This window comes from Platalea leucorodia, assembly GCF_965183815.1.
Source record: "Platalea leucorodia genome assembly, chromosome: 3".
NCBI classification, from domain to species: domain Eukaryota; kingdom Metazoa; phylum Chordata; class Aves; order Pelecaniformes; family Threskiornithidae; genus Platalea; species Platalea leucorodia.
The window spans coordinates 65599777-65619759 of NC_138825.1; the positions used below are offsets into that span (position 1 = coordinate 65599777).

Here is a 19983-nt window from a genome sequence, read left to right on the forward strand (position 1 = left end):
GTCCTCAAAGACCACAGTGGGCAGTAAGAAAGGTGGAGAGAGAGGGATTCTGGATGACGAACAGGTTTCAAGGGAATATGCACATGCATGCAAATACATGTATGCTAACACACATGCAAACTTTTAATAATTCTTTGGTGCTAAATATCCATACACACATATATATAAATGTATAAATACACAATAAAAAAACTTTCTAACATCTTTCCACCAAAGACTTCCACAAATAGTGTAACACAACACACAGCCTAAGAACACTCCTCAAATGAGTAACATTTCCAGTCATTCTACTAACCCTAAAATACAGGTTAATAATGTTTCTTTTTCCAGGTGCTTTTATGCTGTGTATGGCAGCCTTTGTCTTTTTTTTGCCACTGTAAAAGGTAATGAAGAAACAGTGAAACAGATGAGCTAAATTTGCTCCATTGAGATGACTGCCTTTCTTGTTTTCCCAGGCTCACCAACCCCTGCTGTGTATCTTCTCAAGCTTAATAGATGGCCAAAATAGCAAATCTTTTGCTATTTCAGGCACAATCTTGTAAAAGCATGCCCCTCCACCATGCGAATTCTGGGAGCCTGCCAGAGAGATAAAACCAAATAATACTGCTGGACACTAGCAAGAGCTCCTTTCCACTCTCCTTGAGGCCTCATTTCTTAACTTGTAAAGTGATCTGATACAGTGCTAAGAAGCAGTAAAAAATGTCATGTTATAGGGATAAAACCAGCAAATGCTCTTCAGAATTTTATTACTTTTTTTTTAACAATCTAGAAAACAAGTGCTCAACTTTTTGCAACCATTTATGAGAAGGTGGATTCTAGCTACATAATTTCTGTTTCTCATGGTTTTGTAAGTAGGGTGTCAACTTTCATATCAAAAAAGTACGAGAAAGAAGCAAAACTAATGCCACATTGATATTCCCAAAAAATACTTCTCCTCTGTCAATCTACAACCAATGTCAGATAAAGAGTATCACAGGGAGGAAGCCTTAGTGAAACAAAGAATTGCAGCATTAGAGATTTCTGACATGTTTGTAAATATCAGAGAGCTGATAAAGAATAAAAATATCATGAAGTTCACCGTTGTAGAACTGTACAGTAAGGGCTGCAGTAGGGTCCTTATGAATATGGATGATTAATTACAAGCCTGGATATCATCATGCAGCTCCCCAGTGAAGGAGTTCAAGCTCACAGGGAAATAGCTTCTACCCAGGGACTGCAATAACCGCACTGTGGAGAAGATCTTTCCAGTACAAAGCAACAACAATTTGAGGAAAACTCAAAACTGCCCTATTTTGTTTAATAGCTTTTTAGATCTCAACAATACTGTTTATCTTGCAGAGGATGGGATTCCTTAGGCGATCCTTTGGGACATAAAGTGGCACTGGTTGTGATTGTATCTCGGTTTTGCTTTCATGCCTATTGTCTTTCTCTTGGCTATTCAAGCTCTAATTCCAGGAGAAAAAACCCTCATGCAGACAGTATTACTTTACAGGAGCTGCCTGAGAGGCAGCCAGTGTCAGTGCTCGGGATGCATTTGGTGCAGAGAGCTCGGCTGAGAAGGTGGGCAAGCAGGTTCGGTGACAAAGGCCAGCATTGCAGCGTGCTTCCTTATGCCATTCACAGCTAGAGAAAAAGGATGTCTCTTTTAACAGCACTGCACCTTCTTCCCCAACCCGCCTTCCCGCTTCCCCAGTTAAACTTTTGCTGTCACCCTCTCTTTTTGACCCTGTGCCACCTTGAGATTCTTCGTGCTTCCTGACAACTAGGTGTCAAGATATTTTTTGTCTTCATTAAATCTGTGCTTCCCTCTTTTCTTGCCGCATGAGCCAAAGGCCATAGCTTTTGTTAATCTATCATACAACTATTCCTATAGTAATAAGCAGATACTGCTTTACTGAAAGGGATATATGGATTTCTTCTTTGTGGGTCTAGTGAGAAAATATTACTAAGTACTGTGAAAAATAATTGCTTATGAATTCAAGTTTATTTTTGTTGGAAAAGAAAAACTGACATTTTCTTTTCCTGCCTGAGGAATAAAATGAAGGCGAAAAGGTTAGGTTTGCTCTGGTGATGACTAAACGCAGCAATAAATTTAGAAGGCTTGGATTGTCATGCTGTATAATTGCTGAAAACTATTATTTGCTTAAAAGTCAGTAACTGTATGGTTTCCCTCGTTTCTGATTGACTGAGACATTTTATTTCAGTTTAATGTCATTTAATGTGGTTTCCAGAAAACCACAGAAAACTGTCTATTCTAGTGCAGTTCAGCTGGCCACAAATTCACATTAAGTTATTTTCTCACTGTCTTTCTGACTTTTATTGGGAATGAATGTCATTTCCCTGACACAATTAAAAGACAATGTAAAATTAATTTGGATTTCCACACTTGTGGGTAAAACAGAGAATAATTTCTAGGAACCATTTCTGAATTCTCCTGTTGGACATGTAGTCCATTTGTCCAAAGCCAGTAAGTATCAAAATGAATAGATAAAAATCAAGACAAGTCGGGGCGAGGGGGGAACTTATTAAATTATTTACCTCAGCATAAAATTCCAGCTCACCCTCTCTATGCTCAGGAGATTTCTTCAGTTACAAAACACAGGTCTACGCTAGTGAAATGGGCAGGCTGTCACTGAAAAGGTAGATAACGGGAAGCCTATTTTGCCATATGGCTCCCCTTCTACCTCACCTCTCCACCTTGCAGTTTGGGATTGGTTTGATTTGATGAAGGCAAATGATGGTTTTGTACGGGAAACTGTTATATTCTGATGTAATAAACTGATGCACAAAAAAAAAAGCAAAGCTATGCAAAGTGATACCTTCTGGCCAGATGGATCCCAGCTTTTGAGATCTCTTTCCTGGGCTATCTGAATGTGACAGCCACAGGTTTGATGTGTTGTTACAATTTTTAGCTCAGGGTTTATGCTCCAGGCACTGGAGGAAGTATCTGGAAAGAGGTAATGTGGTGTCTGAACGGATATTTCCCGTCTTCTCAAAGAAAAAGGCAGCTGGTTGGAGAAAACCACTCCAGCGGCCAGAGAGAGAACATCTAAACTACTAAGCAGTGAGGACCAGGGACTGATGGAATAGCAGAGAGAATGGTAGGGAGCTTGGTCCTCTTAGTCATAGAATCATAGAATCATTTAAGTTGGAAAAGACCTTTAAGATCATCAAGTCCAACCGTTAACCTAGCGCTGCCAAGTCCACCACTAAACCATGTCCTTAAGCACTACATCTACATGTCTTTTAAATGCCCACGTACAGGCTGGCCCATCCTGAACCTGGGCTCTACCAGACCATGCCTGAGTGCCAGCTAGCACACACCAAACCCATGCCTAGCACAGCCCCAACAGCAGCAATGATCCCACGCCACAGCTCGGGCTCAGGCAGGGGCATGCTTCACACGCTGCCACAAGCTCGGCCATGCAGGCCACAGTCCGCAGGCTGCATTACACAGTTCCTAGTCCTGGTGTGAACAGAAAATACATAAAGATACACAGGAGGTTAAACTCGTGTTTAACCTGCTACTTAAAAAAACCCGTAACTTAAGTAGGTTTTGAAGTCATTATGTGAGCATTTAAATAAATCAAAAGCGGTAATGACACTGCTGTTCCACAGGGAGCAGTCAAGTATCCAACTTACATGAAATACAGACTACCAGTTTGCAGATATGTAAGATCTAAATGCAAGTCTTTGGATCACAGGGCCTCATTTTCAAAGAGTAGTTCACCCAACAGTTCCCATTTCCATTTCTGATCACTTCCAGATGTGATCGGCACTTGCAAATTCTGTGGTTCTCACAACATGATGAGCTGTGTCATAAACAAATAACGAACACTTCTGTGGAGATAGCTGAAATGCAAACAGCAAGCCTGTGGCCTTCCCTCCCACATCACAACTTCTGTAGAACAACTGTTCAGAGTCCCATCTGAAAAATCTGCTGAGAATTTCAGAGTCCTTCCTGCATCTCTGACAGGTGACCTGGTTGGAGGTAAGGAACAGGTAACAAACACAATGACTGGAGAATCTCACTAAGTCTTTCTTTGATGTTGTTAAGTCTAATTTGAGCAATGGACTGTTTCTCATATATGCAGAGGAACATGGAGATGATCAGCTCTGCCAATTACTAGCTTGTTGCTAATCTGTCCTTTGTAAGACACAGCCGTTAAAGCCACACTGCTTACCGCACAGAATTTCAAAACACCTCAGGGAAAACACAAGGCAGTGTTCCTTATAGCATGACAGTCTGATTTTAAGTGTAATGATGAGACGAGCTTTGAAAAGGCTGTTTGAAGGCCTGATTTTCTATGGACAATGAGTATGGGGGTGTTCTAGCACCTTTGCTCTTTAATGAGAGGAAATGCCCTCTTCCAAACGACATGTTAATGGCAGACTGAGATGGAAAGAAGCATCAAAGCACAGAAGGTCCTCCAAATCCCTGGTACTCACCCACACATGAGAAAGAGGAATTTCTAGGGATAAATTCATCACTATGTTATCTTCCAACTATCTTTTTTGGAGAGAAAGTGATATAATTCCTCATACCCTTTCCTAGGGTGCTGGAGACCTGCTTTTGCAATGGGGTAGCTCTTCCATTTAGATCTGATGTACCTCTCAAGTATGCTTCATTCTGGCGTTGTCTGTGCAGTAGCTGGAAGAACACTTTCAGCAAGGGGGAACATACTTCAGTCCCTTGATCTGCCACAAACACCACCACCAGTGGAGATGGGACAGCTGGGATACCTGGGTCCAGATATCGGTGCCTGATCCATATCTACATTTATTAATTACAATATAGTAATGTCAACTTTATTCATGTAAGACAAAATTTAAGCACATCAAAAATTAGGAAATCAAGGATGAAAGGCTGGGAATTTTGCTGTTGGCTTCAGTGGAGCCTGGACTGCATGATATAAGTATGAATTCATATTTTCATAACAAGTGAGTAGAGGGTGGGTTGTGTCTGACTTACCCTGAATTGCAATGTCTGTTCAATTTCAAAGTAGTTACTGAAACATGGTTCTTCTTCGTCAGCGATTGCCCAAGGGAAAAGAAGCTCGTTCAGGTGTGCTGTATTAGAGTGATCATACCTCATTTCAATGTAATTTCTTTAGCCACCAGTACAGGGGCCTTCAAGAACTTCATCCATCCCCAGAAAGAATGAGTTACGATGACAGACTGGGCAGAATACAGGAGTTGCCAAAAACTTGCTCCATTCAAACTTCACATTTTAATGCAAACATTCTGAATCTTCTCTGTTTTGTTTTTTTTTTTGTAAATATAAAATACAGAGAGCTATTGGCAAGCAGTCGTAACATGGGAAACATTAGCGCATCTCACTTTTAACAGTGAAGTTCCCCTTAAAAGTTAAACCTGATCTTTACCTTGGCTCCCAATACAAATATTCTGTAGTTTACCTCATGTGGAGCACATTACGTTTGGCTCCAAAACAGTTTGTGTCAAAAGCAATTATTTCTGTTCTCTAATTGCAGTCACAACAACGAGCTAGGTTTAGAATATAAAATAAATATATGCAACTGTTTGATTGCCTGATGCTTTAACTGCTTCAGCATCTGATCATTCCTGTTAAGTAATAAGGTGTAGCTGGGCGTAACCATTCTGGATGGCAAGGCATGTTAGATGTGTTGCACACATCCCTTTTTGTTTTGTCCAGGAGACCTTATTACCTGTACACCTGAAAGAACAGGGAGATTATTGCATTTACTGTTAATAACTAAGTACATTCAAAACAATTATTCTGAGCAAGAGAGAGAATGATGCCCTGATAAATGTACTCATGCTGGCCGATCTTTACAATTGATATCAAATGATTACATTTCATTTTGCTTTGCTGTTTGATTTCCCCAAGTCATTTTATAATTTGAGACTTAGAGCATATGCACAGTTTTTATGTAACTTTTTAATTTGGGGTGAAGTAGGTGATTTTTCTAAGAGTCAATAAATATGTGTTGCTGAGGACTCAAGGGCACAATCCCCCCCGAATTATCCCCTTGAGCTACAGGAAGGGGCAGGTACCAGCTGCAAATCTGTAACACCTCCAGTTCCAGCTCAGCCTGCACGCCAACACCCCAGCCGCGGCGGGGGGATACCTGCCTGCCCGGGCAGAGCCACGGGAGAGGGGCACGGGCAGAGCCACGGCTCCGGCCCCTCGCTGCCCCCCGCACACACATCGCAGCGCTGGGAACCAGCCTCTCCGGTGGAAACTGTCCTTTATAGCTCCCTCTACTAAAAGGCCAGCTTGCACCAAATGGTTTGACCTCGCTATGACTTCTGACAGACCGCCTGGCCTTTAAAAATCATTAACTATCCACTTCTGTCAAAGTCCTGAGGAAAAAACACAGCAGGAGGAAACAAACTCTAAAGTAGCGTTGGTTTTTTAAGTTCACGCACATCTATATTGCAGACTTAAGACTGTAACTTTGCATTTAGCACAGGTTCCCCAGTGCTTAAGAACCTGGTTTGCAAGACAGGGCACTGAGGTAGGAGATGTTAATAATAACATGATTGCTTTTTATAATTAATTTGGTTTTGTTTCTCATCAAATTTTAAAATATTACTGTTGTGAAACACAGTATAATAATGAAACTCTAAGGGGGATGAATATCCTTTTCTAGTACTATTTTGAGAAAGTCATGAAAAGCACTGCATCTTTGAGAGCACAGCAGGTTTTTTTCTGTTTAATTTAATCTACATAATTAGAAGGAAAATAAGACATAAGCCTGAAATAACATAGGAATAAAACATGATCTTATGTCTAGTCACCTGCCAATTACTTCTACACTGAAAAGCAAATAAAATCCTCCAAACCCTTAAAAAATTAAAGTGGCGGAGATTCAGTTGTAAATTGAAACAGAACTAAAATGAAGTTCACCAAACAGGATGCTCTCCCTCTCTGCCCTCTTCTGTGCTCACGCCACACAATAAATAATTCTGCTAAAAAGTCGATCTGTGGAATCGCTTTATTTATTTGGGCACTGTGTATGTCTTTCTCCATAGATCTGCCAAACATACCTTCCCACAGACTTGCTACTTCAGTCCTGGGCCTCTCTTAAATGGCCGACAAGAATCCCCTATGAATCAGATTGAGACCATCATACTCATTTTCACATTTAAACAAATCCAGATTTGAACTTTGGTTTTCAAAGGTGGACGACTAGTGGAAGGCAAGTATATTTCATACTTCAAGGGGAGGTAAAGTTACCTCTGCTCTACAAATGACACAAAGTCATTCCCAAAGAAATTTGACAATAATACAGACTCAGATCACAGTAAATTATATCACTTGGCAGCTAAACTGGAGAACTAAGTCCAGAATTGCCAACAAAACTCAAGACACACGTTTGGATATATGGAAAGCTTTGCGATTTCTAACAGAAAGGAGCCTGCACAGGCATCTTATGAGACCCATAAAGAACCTTATCAGCTGGAAAGGAGTGTGTAAATTCTGAGGATCAGATGAAAGTTTGGTTTTTTTTTGTTGTTTTTTTTTTTTTTTAAATGAAACCATTCAACAGGAGAAGATAGAACAGACAGACCATCTGCAACGTAACCACATAAAAGACCCCTGGGCAAATCCAAACCCATTAGCAGAAGTGCTTGACAAATCTGCCAAAGAGCCAGATGCTGCTTATGGAGGAGTCTCTTTCTCTACTTGTCATCTGGATCCTCTGACTTCTGTTCCCAGAGGAGGACAACGATGCCTGGTGCTCAGACTAAGCTGTGTGTGGAGAGAGCTGAAGCACAGAATCACTCTCTGATAAGGCTAGGTTAACATGAAGAGAGGAGACCAAGTCTGAAATATTAGAACAGTTTTAACACACGTGTGTAACGTGTGGAAAATGCAGATGTTAGAAAACAGAAAGAAAACTTGCAATGAATTTATTTGCATGTGGTCTCTTTTTATATGTGATTTTTTGGTTCATTCTATTCTTGTTTCCTACATTTTCTTTTTCTAATGACTGATCAGGATCTAGTAGAATGGCAAAGAGGTGATTTTTGGCATGTTAAATACTAGCACAGCATACTAACTGCATGGTGTTTGTTAAATGCTTACCAAGTACATAGACTGACTGATGGTATTTGAAATGTGTCTGAACAGGTTGTGAAATATCTAGCCAAGAATTTACACTTAAAAATATCTGAGGAAAAAAGTGATTCATTTAAAAAGTAACCTGTACCAATTTCAGAATAGGGGATTTGGATCTAAATGGCCAATTTTTTTAATGTATGCATTCTTCTAGGACTCTACTGGATTTGAAGTGCAAAGTAGGTGGAACCAAATACTTTTACTATTCCGACTCACCAATGGTAAAATATATTTGGAGTATCCAAGAGGTCAAAGAAGCTGAAACAGAGTCTGTATTAGTTCTTCTGTGTACTGCTGTAATGTGATATGACACAGCAAAAAATAGACGGAGGGAGAAAGAAAGAAACAGAGCTCCTTCTCATTGTGATTGCATGTGCTGCACTTGAAGAACCAACACTGTCATTTTATGGCTCAAAATCCAGTTCAGTTTTAGGATAAGGCTCTAAGAAACTATTGGATTAAGTAAAAATACTTGCAGGTATAATCTTAGATTATCTTCTTTCACTCAAAAATAGTATTTACCTTATTCCAAGACATTCCTGAAGGTTCAAAAATGTTAAATTCTGATTACTACATTATTTAATACAGAAATACATGCACTCCTTTTCCCTCTCTTTGAAATCCAAGAAGACTAGGTATATCAAAAGGTACCATGACTTAGCAGATCAACAGATTCAGTATAAACTAGTCAAAATGTGGGGGTGGGAAGGGAGGAAGAGCAGAGAGGGAGAGGGAGGTATAACGAACACTCGCTCTGGGAGTCAATGCTCATCTTTTAAAGGCCACTCATTTGGACCTTGCCCACCTGCTTTGCAGAACAGCAATATACTCACTTTACACAGAGATTAATTTCAGCCAGACCAGTGACTGCCAGACTGACATCTTGGAATTGCTGGCAATCCAAGGGCACTTCGCAGCAAGCTAACGAACGCTGGCTGGTCTATAATGCAGCGTGAAGAACACACATAGAAGTGAACTTAAATACCATCTATCTATGCAACTGGTTATAGCTCAGGCTGTATGCTGGGCTACCAGTGCCCACACCATGATCTGACTGAAGTAAGCTGTGTCGCAGGAAGCGGGGAGGATATTGGTATCTGATCCGTCCAAAATAGGTAAGTAACAACCAGGTGCATCCCCCTGGGATGGCTTTGGTCCTGCTCCCTCCATACACCTGCAGCTCCAGCTAGAGAAAGTGGATGGGGGAGAGTGACAATAGCCATACAAATGGACTCAACATTGCACTTAACTGCTGCCATCAGCATCTTACATTGTGATACCTGTTTATCCAGTAGCAAAGGCAGCAGGACACATATTGTTATCATTTCTGCCTGGTGTAAAAATAGCTGCCGTAGTTGCCCCAGTTATGTTGTGCAACAGCACCCACGTGTAAAAGGGATGATAAAGGGGGTGGGAGATACCGATGGAAGGACTGCACCGCACAGTGCTATACCTGTGCTGATGAGAAGTTGTTCTGAAATGATGACTACTGGATTACATTGCTTATTTCAATGTGCTTTAAAGAATCTTTGATTATAATATTCATGTTAAAATTGTCTGTGTACATGGTTGTTTACAGGTTCCCATACCTGGTTGAAAGTTATTACTATGAGCAAGTTGGTTTTACTGTGCTTCTTACACATGAAATTTTGGAAATTTTTGTTGCCCTCTTTTCATTTCTTCAGTAGTCCCTTTTCTGGTTTCAGTTGTTGGGGGTTTTCTTGGTTCTTAACTGCCATTAATATTTAGTTATTGACACGGCTCCAGAGCTTCATTTTTGTCAGCTTTTCCCAGACCTTATAAATAGCACTCACATCCATTTACGTTGAAGGGCACTCACCATCCCATTGCCTACGATGGTAGAATACAGGTAAGAATGGCTCAGCATGTCTGAGGGTGGTTTCATGGCTGGGTTCTGCTAAATTACTTGCCCTCTTGAGCAGGCTCAAAAATCAAAAGGCGCTTCGAAAATCACAAGTATGTCAAAACTATTAATTATACAAATACATGGGGTGATTCCAGTCCTCCTCACAATTAACCACAAACATTCACATAAAAAACCCTTCCTTTCTCTGAAGAAGGGCATATGGAAGAAAGAACAATGAGAACAGTTTAAAACAGATGTGGACACAGCGATATCCTGGGAGTCACCACCATTATTCATATAATAGCAGTGTGTAAGCTAGGAATTACTCAAGATGATGGAAAATTTTCTCACAGATCAGTCCAGGATAGCAAACGGGACTAGATTTATGTGTGCTGGTTACAGGATACTCTTGTTTGAATCCCCACTCCAAGAAATATGTAATACTTATAACAAGTGGAATGGCTTTCATAACAGGCTAATGTTTAGGACATTTACTTAAGATATGTAAGACATAAGGTCATATCCAATGAATAAATACATATAAAACACCAACTACTTTTTAATGCATATATTTGTGTATTTGTTGAGTGAAAACTGGGAAAAAACAAGCAGTCATGAAATATTTTAAGAGTAGGTGGTTCAAGCCATTATTCAATAGGATTTTAACCATTTTCAAAATACATCTAAACAAACAGGAATGACAGTACATTTCTAAGGGGACAGCAAATAAAATAAATCCTTTAAATTTAAATTTGTACATCGCAGCATGCACTTGCACAGGATTTTGTATTCTCTCCTCTATTTCATAAATAGGACATATTCCTACCAACAGTTAACAATAAACTCAGACCTGTTAGAATAGCATGGTTCTCTTTTTCTCAGAGACCTTTCTCTTGTTTCCAGATATATTAGATTTTTTTCTATTTTTCTAGTAGGTTTTAAATCATTAGCAGGGGTTGGTTCTTGCATTCCAGGAGCATAAATCCATACTAGAAAGCTCTTATCTTTCATAGTATGTGACGTTAGACAAAAATACTATGTACTTGCACTTAAGGGTAACTCCAAAATCTCCAAATTACTTCTACTAACACTTCTGTTAAAATCTTGTTTATCCTATTTTTTTTTTCAATAAGGTGATAAAAATTTTCAAAAAGTGTTCAAAACTTCTTGGGTTTTGTTGCTTTCATTTATTCCAAAGTCTGATCCACCACTGATTCAGGTTAATGGAAGTCTTAACACTGACATAATCTGGCATGGGATCACCCAGAGAAAGTATTACTAATATAATAGAAAATAGTTTATGTCTGATTTTAACAAAATAACAGGAATTTGTAACAGACTTGAAATATAAAAAATACATTAATTTTATTGTTAAAGCCACAGGGATCTGTTAATATAAACCATTCAAATACTTCCCTGTGATGTCATCAGTTACCATGTGTTTGCACTCTAAATAGATTATTGTAATTTCTGTAAACATATCAAATATATTTTTAGAACTCTTTGGGGGCTTGATCCAGAGCCAACAAAAACCAACGGGCAGACAGTGACCAGCTTCAATAGGCTTCGGGTAATCAGAAGACTGGATTTCTAAAGTTAACGAATGAGAACATCAGCATACAGCAGGCTGAGAGATACCACACAGACTGCTCTAAAAATAGGAAAGACTTGTGCTGCCTGAAAACTAAATGCCTGAAAAGATAAAGTACGTAGCAAAGCAACATACTTCTTGCAGCAACTGTGGTGTAATTGTCGTGGATGCTGTATGTCACTCAGTTACACGTATCTGCATGGTCATCTCACTAACTATATTATTTTGATTAACTCAAACCGTCTAAGTGGCATGCAGACTAAATACGTGCACTAAACCCTTAATAAGTAACAGATTTGTATAAAATATTCTCTCAACTGCAAGCTAAGCCTCTGTGTCCCAGAATGTAGCCTTTATGGAAATCTTATTCCACAACGTAGTTATTTTAAAATTGGAAAATTGTGATATGTTTTTTGCCAGCCACTGTCTTGACTGAGAAGTCTGGGCTTGATCCTGCCAAACATTTTTCTTAGGTGAAGTGTTTATAACTATAGTGGTCTCACTGACATGAATGCTATATTCTGACAGACATATACTATCCCTCCTGTTGACTGGATTTTTTTCTTCCAGTTCCCAAAATAACTTGTGGCAATCTTTCAATTTCAACTTTATTTATTCTGTCTTTTCATAGCAAATTTGTGTTGCTGTATCTGTTCCTTTTTTATAGTTTGCCCCAAACACAAGAAATACTAGCAGCTAGTCACAAAGTGGTTTTTCCTGGCTAAAGAATAATTTTATTATTGTATGTATTCCCTTCTAGAACTGAACAGTTTTGCAGAAAAGCAGAATCTGTAAAATCAAAAAAAAAAAAATGCTTTCATTGCCTTTGCTTATATTGCATATCTAGCTTGTAATAAATGAGTAGTGCAACAGGTAATTGCTGGTGGAGTCTGCATGGTTGCTCAGGAGAAGAGGGACTGTCTTCACAGTCAACAGAAAGAAGATCAGATAAATGGCATCTCAGAAGTTCCTACCTTACACATCTACTTCAGGGTGAGATGAATCTCACCTTCAGAGTCTAAATCAAACAGAGTCCTCTCAATATCTCATTTTCTCAAATGAAGCCCATTTATCACATCATTATGATCTACAAATTATCCAGTGTGAGATACAGCGGAGCTACACTACTCCTCACTCAGAAAAGCATTTAAATTACCCTTTAGCGAAGATAAGCTACATTTGGTTCACAGACAACAAACCCTTACCTTCTAAAAAACCTTTTAAGACATGGATGAGAAGAAAACGAGGGAGCGTAATGTGTCTAAACAACACATATGAAAGCTTGGTAGTTTGAGCTTGCCCATTTTTACTGCACAACCAATATTTATTTCTTTTATTGTGAATGCTGAAACTTTAATGACAATTTTCATAGCTATTGCTGGCTTTTCTCAATTGGCAGCTCAATCATAAAGCTCTTCTTCACCATGTAACAATAAACATTTTTTGTTCATCTCTTGAACTGCAAATGAATGAGAAGGTACTGGTGGTCTCACTCACCTAGGAACAGGTATGGAGAGGATCAACTGTGTTCAAGCAGTTATGGGAAAGGCATGACAGCTTCATCACAGAATCTGTCAGATGCCTGTAAAGCTTGGATTTGAGTTGAGGAGTTACAATGTTAGGTCTGGCTAAATATACGGATGCCCATGGAAACACTGTTCAGTAATGCACTCATGTAATATTAGCGTAGCTCAGGTACAGTGAGCATAGTAAACATTGTATTCACAACAGTACCCCCAAATTGCAGAGGAAACAAATCTCGGTCCAGTGAACTGAATGTGAAAACTGTGATAGCTCTCACTGGCATTCAATACCACCTATTTACTTGCGAATGCATTAATGATGGTAATGCTTTGGATGTGTACCTGCACTCTATATCCCGACCAATGAAAAACTATGAGTAGGTATCAAAATAAGACCAGCGAGAAAATGTGAAAGCCTATTTCTCATTCAAATGTTTTAAGAGGGACTTTTAAGATGAAGAAACAGAAACAGGAATTCCTATATTTTAAATCTTACTATGTGGTGCATATTTAAGAAGTGTGGCTGTGGAAGAACAGAACAGCAATCATCTGATGAACAGCTGCAATCTATGCTAAGAGCCTCACTGAAACCCATATTAAATTGAAATATTGGAGACCTTTCTTAAACACTAAAAAAAATCCCTCTGTGCTTTTTCGGACAGCCTGTTTATCTGGCAACTCTGTCTGTGCACATGATTCAATATTTACCAGTGATCATCATTGGTGAATTTGTAGTTCAGTAATACATAGGAAAAAACTTTGTCTAGCTGGTACTAATGCAATAGTTATAATGCCTCTGGTTATACTCTTCTTACAGCATCTGGTAAAGTTTTAAAAGGGACAATTTGCTTAAGAGTGGCTTCTTTTCCCTTTCTTTTGCTTTTAGAAATTAAAAAAAAAAGTATATAAAAGCAAAGACAAGTCGGGAAGAATGAATATAGCTTGAGATACTGGATCCACAAGCTTGTAGTAAAAATTATGCAACAAGAATGGAGGGCTTCTTACTCCACAGGGCTTAGCTTTAACTTACCAATACAAAGATCCATTGCTCTCCTGTGAATACACAAGTAATGTCTTTTTGACACCACTATGTATTTTCACAAGTTAATTTCTCAGCTAACTTTCATCCCAAGCTTACAAAGCTACTTGTTAAAATCTTCAAGTTCTTTTTTTCTCCATAGATGTAATCGTCACAATATAAAGATCATTGCTTAAAGAGGGAAAGTATATTAAATACATGGCCATTTTCTTTTACCCTTCCAGGAAAAAAAGAAACTGTGTCTCAGCTGTCAGAAAAATCCCCTCATTCTTCGGCAGCCTCCTATCCTCTCCAGAGAGTAAAAAAGCATTTTTTTTTCCTATAATCAGTGAACTTTGAGGAAGCAGCAGAAGACCCTGCTAAATTTCCATTTACAGGGACTTCCTCTCCCTCTCCCCATTTCTCTCCTCCCTATTCCATGTTATAGCCCAGAAAACCCAATATTTGTTCTCAGATCTCAATTCCTGACGCAACGTTGGTCTTACAGTGAAATCTCTGGCAGGCCTGGTGGGAAGGGAAGGAGAATTTGGGGGTAGCACAGACATGTTCATCAAGCAGTCTGTTGTCTCAGAGAAAGATGCTGCCCTGGGATGTGCGGCCAAACTAAATGTGCTCTAGCTGAGTGTGAGCGCGAGTCTGGGACTCAGTATTTATCATTTTACCAGACTTCAGAAATCACACATATTACAGTGTTTAACTCATTTCTGCAGCAAGGTCTTGCGGTATGAGGCTTACAAGTGTAGCTTCCAAGTTTTAAGGCAACAAAATGCTCCCTTATGAGAATTAAAATGGCTGATTTGATTATCTATGTAAAAAGGGACCTCATTAATAGCTGCAAAAAAGTTAATTTTCATGCACTGCGCTAGACTTCAGCGATCCTTCTATGACATTAAATTTAATGTAGGAGCTGTTCAGCATCCTTGGGATTGGCACCATTTTAAAGTATACCCACCGTATAAGAAAATTAAGAGCAATGTATATTTATAGGCTCTGAACACAGGAACTTCTCTTCCTAAACTTGCTAGTGAATTTGATACAGGGCCAGCGTGCTGGAGTTGTCACCCATGCATGTTACTCCTGTCTTGTCCAGACCTGTAATACAATGGTTGGCAAGTCCCAACCATCTACTGCCTCTGTCTTGCACGCCAGCGGTTCCAGAAAGCTGTAAGCATTTTGCATGACTGGATGGCTAACCAGACTTGCAGGGTGAATTTGATTTTTATTACAAAATTATGAAGAAAGAATGCCATAATATCGATACAGCCACAATATCACGATTAGCTATAATACCACCATTTAGGTATAATATCTAAACATTTGGGGATAAAAGGAAGTATTCACAACCAGTTCATAGGGATTTGGCAAAATAACTCCCAAGAAACTTTGACAGAATTTCTAAGACAAAGTTGTTTGTGAATCAAAATTTGTGACAGAGATACTGAAGAGTCATGCGTGTTTCCTTTTCTGTTTACAACTCATCCATCTACCATGACTTCCATTCTTAGCTACAGTTCCCTCTCCATCTGTGCAGTTTACCTGTCTGTCAAGATCACAACCATTTTCTATAAATAAATGCTGGCAATGGTCGATTTTTACTGCATGTATAGCTGGATACTTCTGGAAAGCATTTTTTGATATGCTGCATAGGTTAGTAAATTCACTTAAAAAAAATTTACTAGTCACATCTGCAGTTTGAATGTTTCTTTCTAAAAGACAAACCAAGGCCAAGCAAGACAAAGAATCTGCTGATACACACGTCACTCCAAGAATTCTCCTGACAAAGTTCCCACACCCAATTTAATTACTTCCCTACTGTAAAAACACTTGCCATCTGCATTTATTGTAATAGTTTCAAATCCAAAACCAACAGACTATAAAGCTAGCTAAATAAATGAATGATATTGGCCTTAGGTCCCAAGCCAGGAGCTATTCTGTAAGGCTGTGTGTCTCCAGCATTCATTTTTATGCTGATGTTTCATTTTATGTGCAATGTTTTCACTTAAGCCTTGTTTAGAGAAGAATTACCTTGCTCGAGGCTTTCAAGTTTTATGTGCGGCGCGGTGCCCTCTAGCGCCGCTCCAGCCAAAAGTCCCTCAGAGACTCCCCTGCAAGACCAAAGTCGCATCGGGAATCGAGATCTGACCAAAAAATCCCGCTTCGGGCTGTGTACGCAGCATTGCACACGCTCAGGCCAGGAACATTAATCCCAACTGCATCTGATATATCCACAAACTGAGGCCACGGAGCTCGAAAGGAAAAGCATTTTTGTTCGAAAATGCACCTTAAAAAAATGAAACTACCAGATTTAGCCTCCAGATCGACTATTTGTAACATGAGTTCCCTTTTGCACTTGGAGAAAAAAAGTATCCTATTCCTCAGACTTGGTATGAAGGATTTCTCTACAGCTCGTAAGAAATTTCCTGATGTGCAGAGGTAATGACAGTACATTGTATTCTGGGTCCTCAGGTTTGTTGCAATATCACAGTCTGATGAAACTACATCAGACTATGGAATTTGTAATTTTTAAAGACTTGAGATGTAAAAGTCTCATTTGGGCAAACAAGACACTTAAAACTACACACATGCACAAGTGTTTTGCTAAGTTGGGATTCTCCATGCCATCAAAGTACCTGGAAAGAGCTTGACCTTTATAATAAATTTTAATCCAAAATGCTACTGACTTCACTGGAAGCATATTTGGACATTGAATTTTGTATTCCCTTACATACATACAGTTCTTAAATGAAAGGATGTACTAATAACTGACATGGAAAGCTCATTAAAGAAATTCAGATGGTGCACAGCAGAGCTGAAGCCACAGGTATTATAGTGGCCTTGGATGTTGCACGTGACCCCCAGAGGATCCTGCTGCAACAGCGGCACAAAGATATAGTTAAGGACGGGATTTGGGGGCAAACCTTGAATTACTTCACTTTTCTGAGTTTTAATCACAATATTAGCGTGATGTCAGGTTTGTTCCATGGCTCTCCCCTCCCCATTAAAGCTTCTGAGTTTTTGTGAAGCTGAAATAGGTCTTCTAAACAAAAGCAAGACAAAGACAAAAGCACTTCAAGCCACGAAACTTGAAGTAAATCAATCATCCACTGTTGCTCAACAGCTTACTAATCAACAGGAAGATGCACACTTGATGGCACATCTAAAACAATTACTACCTCACCTGCTCAAAATTATACATACACGTACATATATGTGCAAAACATGGAAATTAAATCAATTTTTCCATGTACATGAAATTAGCAAAGACTAATTGGAAAAGTTTCTTTATAAAGAATGTATGGCATCTTCCCAACTTAGGAACACAGCGGCATGTTTTGTACAAGTGAAAACAAAGAAGTTTTGGTAAAGGTGGATTTTCCCAAATAAACTATATTATCAGTAAACTTCAGGACTCAGGTATGCAGAAAAAGGATAAACAAAGAAACTGACTTTTTTTTTACACAGATTTCCCTACACTGTTTAATAGGATTTTTTTTTCTTTAAATTGAGGATGACAATTCAGTGTTATGGCACCATCTAAACTCATCAACATAGATGTTAGCCTGCATCTTTAACTGGGAAAAGGGAAAAAACTCTTCCAGAGTGAAAACCATTAAAATTGATCCAACCATTCATTCTTTGCAAAACAGGTCTCTCGCGCTCTGGTGCTAGGTAGCTGCAGCACAGCTCCGCCTCATGCCCCGCCACCGCGCTGCGGTCAGTCAGCATTTGCCCTCCGGTACCGTACCTGGGATTCTGCGGCTCTGAACCATCTGACTCTGTACACGGTTTCTTTACCTGCAAAAACAAATGAGTGCCAGTTACCCTCACTTGAAACACAACTTCCTCGCTCACAGTTCACGCACTTACAGCGCTTAAAGTGGATCCAGCTCTGCTCACCATGATCGCTATAAAATACTTCCCGCATTTTACAGCAGCAGTATGCAGTACTAAACAGTGTGTTTCATTATTATCCCATGAACAGCTGCCAACTGCACTTCCCCAGGCTCCATTAGTATGTAAAATGTTCAGCTAAAATAGCTTGGGAGTAGTCTAACTAGGAACAAAGAAACCAAAGAGCCAGGTTCCCCACTTTGAAACGAGAAAGCCATACTGTTCTCAGCTCGGTAAAGAAATGTTTTCCCAATTGATACTGCTTCTGTTTCCTGCTAAAGCTCACAATAATAAACACCAGATTCTGGGGCAAAGCGCAGCATTAGCTAAATAACTCATACGTTAATTTTCATTTTGTGAATCTGCTAACTGTATGTTAACTGTATTTTCCTAATGCATCAAAGAACACGTACACCACTTCCACACATATTTGCAATATATAACTACATAAAAGGTATTTCAACTTCCATATTAATCTCTGCAATACATTGCTGTTAGCTAATTAAAGGAGAAAAAAAATCCATCACTTTAAAATAAAAACAGAAAACTGTTCTCTTGCAGACTAGGTATCTCCTTGGGATCTTCAGGATTTCCTGCAAAAATTTAATTGTACCTTCTGGTAATCTAAATTTCTTGTACTTTCAGCAGAGAAAAAACCATTTTGCTCACTTGTATGCTAATGCAGAATCCAGGGCTGCGTGGGAGGTTTCAAAACTCCATTTTTAAAGCCACCTAGAAACATCACAGTCACTCAGACTCACTTGATGTGACTGACACAATACAAAGAACATTCCCATTACAACCAGCAAGCGTTCAACTACAGCTCTCTGGAATACCCTGCATCAAGAGTTTCTTCTATACTTTTTTGCTACTTTAAAAGCATTTCAGAGAAAAAAAATTGTGACTGTGACGCAATTCTATTGAAGTCATTGGCAAAATAATCACCAACTCTAACAGAAAAAGGATTAGGCTAACGCTAAGTATTTTCCCTAAATACCTCAACTGAATGCCATGCAACATCACTCGTAGATGGCTGAGTACAAGCATGATTCTATAGATGGTCATGTTTATTCTTCATTTGCGTTCTAGATACTGAAAAAACAATATGGTTGCATACATGGTTACTCACAGAAATCAGTTTTCAGTAGCAATAATGAAAATTTCCCCATGACATTAACTTAAAACTGTCTTTATTATTGTAACAGGTGTTATCCGAAACACTAAAGAAGTAGCAAACACAAAGGATCTTCTAAATATTATGTTCTGCTTGATTTTTACTACAAAACTTTTTTCAACCTATCCAGTTATTCAGTTTCATCACCACTAACTTTCCTCCTCTTGGATTGTTTCTTCACTGTCCCTACTGTGTTACTCCAGGGACTTGGTAGTCGCAGCGTACCACGGAGACGTGCGATGGTGCAGCAGCTCAGCATGAGAGACAGTGAAGGCTCACGTAAACCCCAAACTCACAGGCACTATCTCATAAACATTGAGATGCAAACATCATTGCTATAGTTTTATGTTCAGTACATTGTTATTAAAGTAACGTTAGGTCTGAAATACAGTAAAATACTGGAGATATAAGCACATGATCGAGTACCAAGAAGAATACCTGCAGTGTGCGTTAATATACAAACAAGAGAAATATTCATTCAAATTAGTCTACCGAGTGTCAACATCACAGGTAACTGTTCAAAAAATAAATTCAAAATCCTTCAAAGACACTGAAAATGAAACAGCCCTTCCTTGAGAGGAAGTGTGTACTTTCAGAAGCAGATTGTCTCAACCAAGTTACAGAGGCACTTGGCCAGAAAAAAGAATCTTTTCATTTTACATATAAAATATAATTTTAAATAATTAAAAATATAATGTATTTAGAACTATAAAATAGAATTATAAAATATAAAATATACTAAGATAATGTAATTAACATTAATTAAAATATAACTGCATCTAATTTCAATA

At 38.9% G+C, this 19983-nt stretch overlaps 1 protein-coding gene across 10 annotated transcripts in view; it reads right to left on the reverse strand.

The window, feature by feature from the left end:
• EYA4 (EYA transcriptional coactivator and phosphatase 4) overlaps positions 1 to 19983 on the reverse strand; it is a gene marked incomplete at both ends in the record, with an annotated part of 135866 nt that overhangs the window by 55169 nt on the left and 60714 nt on the right. For all 10 annotated transcript variants that reach the window (XM_082306241.1, XM_082306232.1, XM_082306239.1 and 7 more), the window contains one exon: positions 17873 to 17922. In XM_082306241.1, the coding sequence (XP_082162367.1) occupies positions 17873 to 17922 (50 nt within the window). The remainder of the gene's footprint in view (positions 1 to 17872; positions 17923 to 19983) is intronic.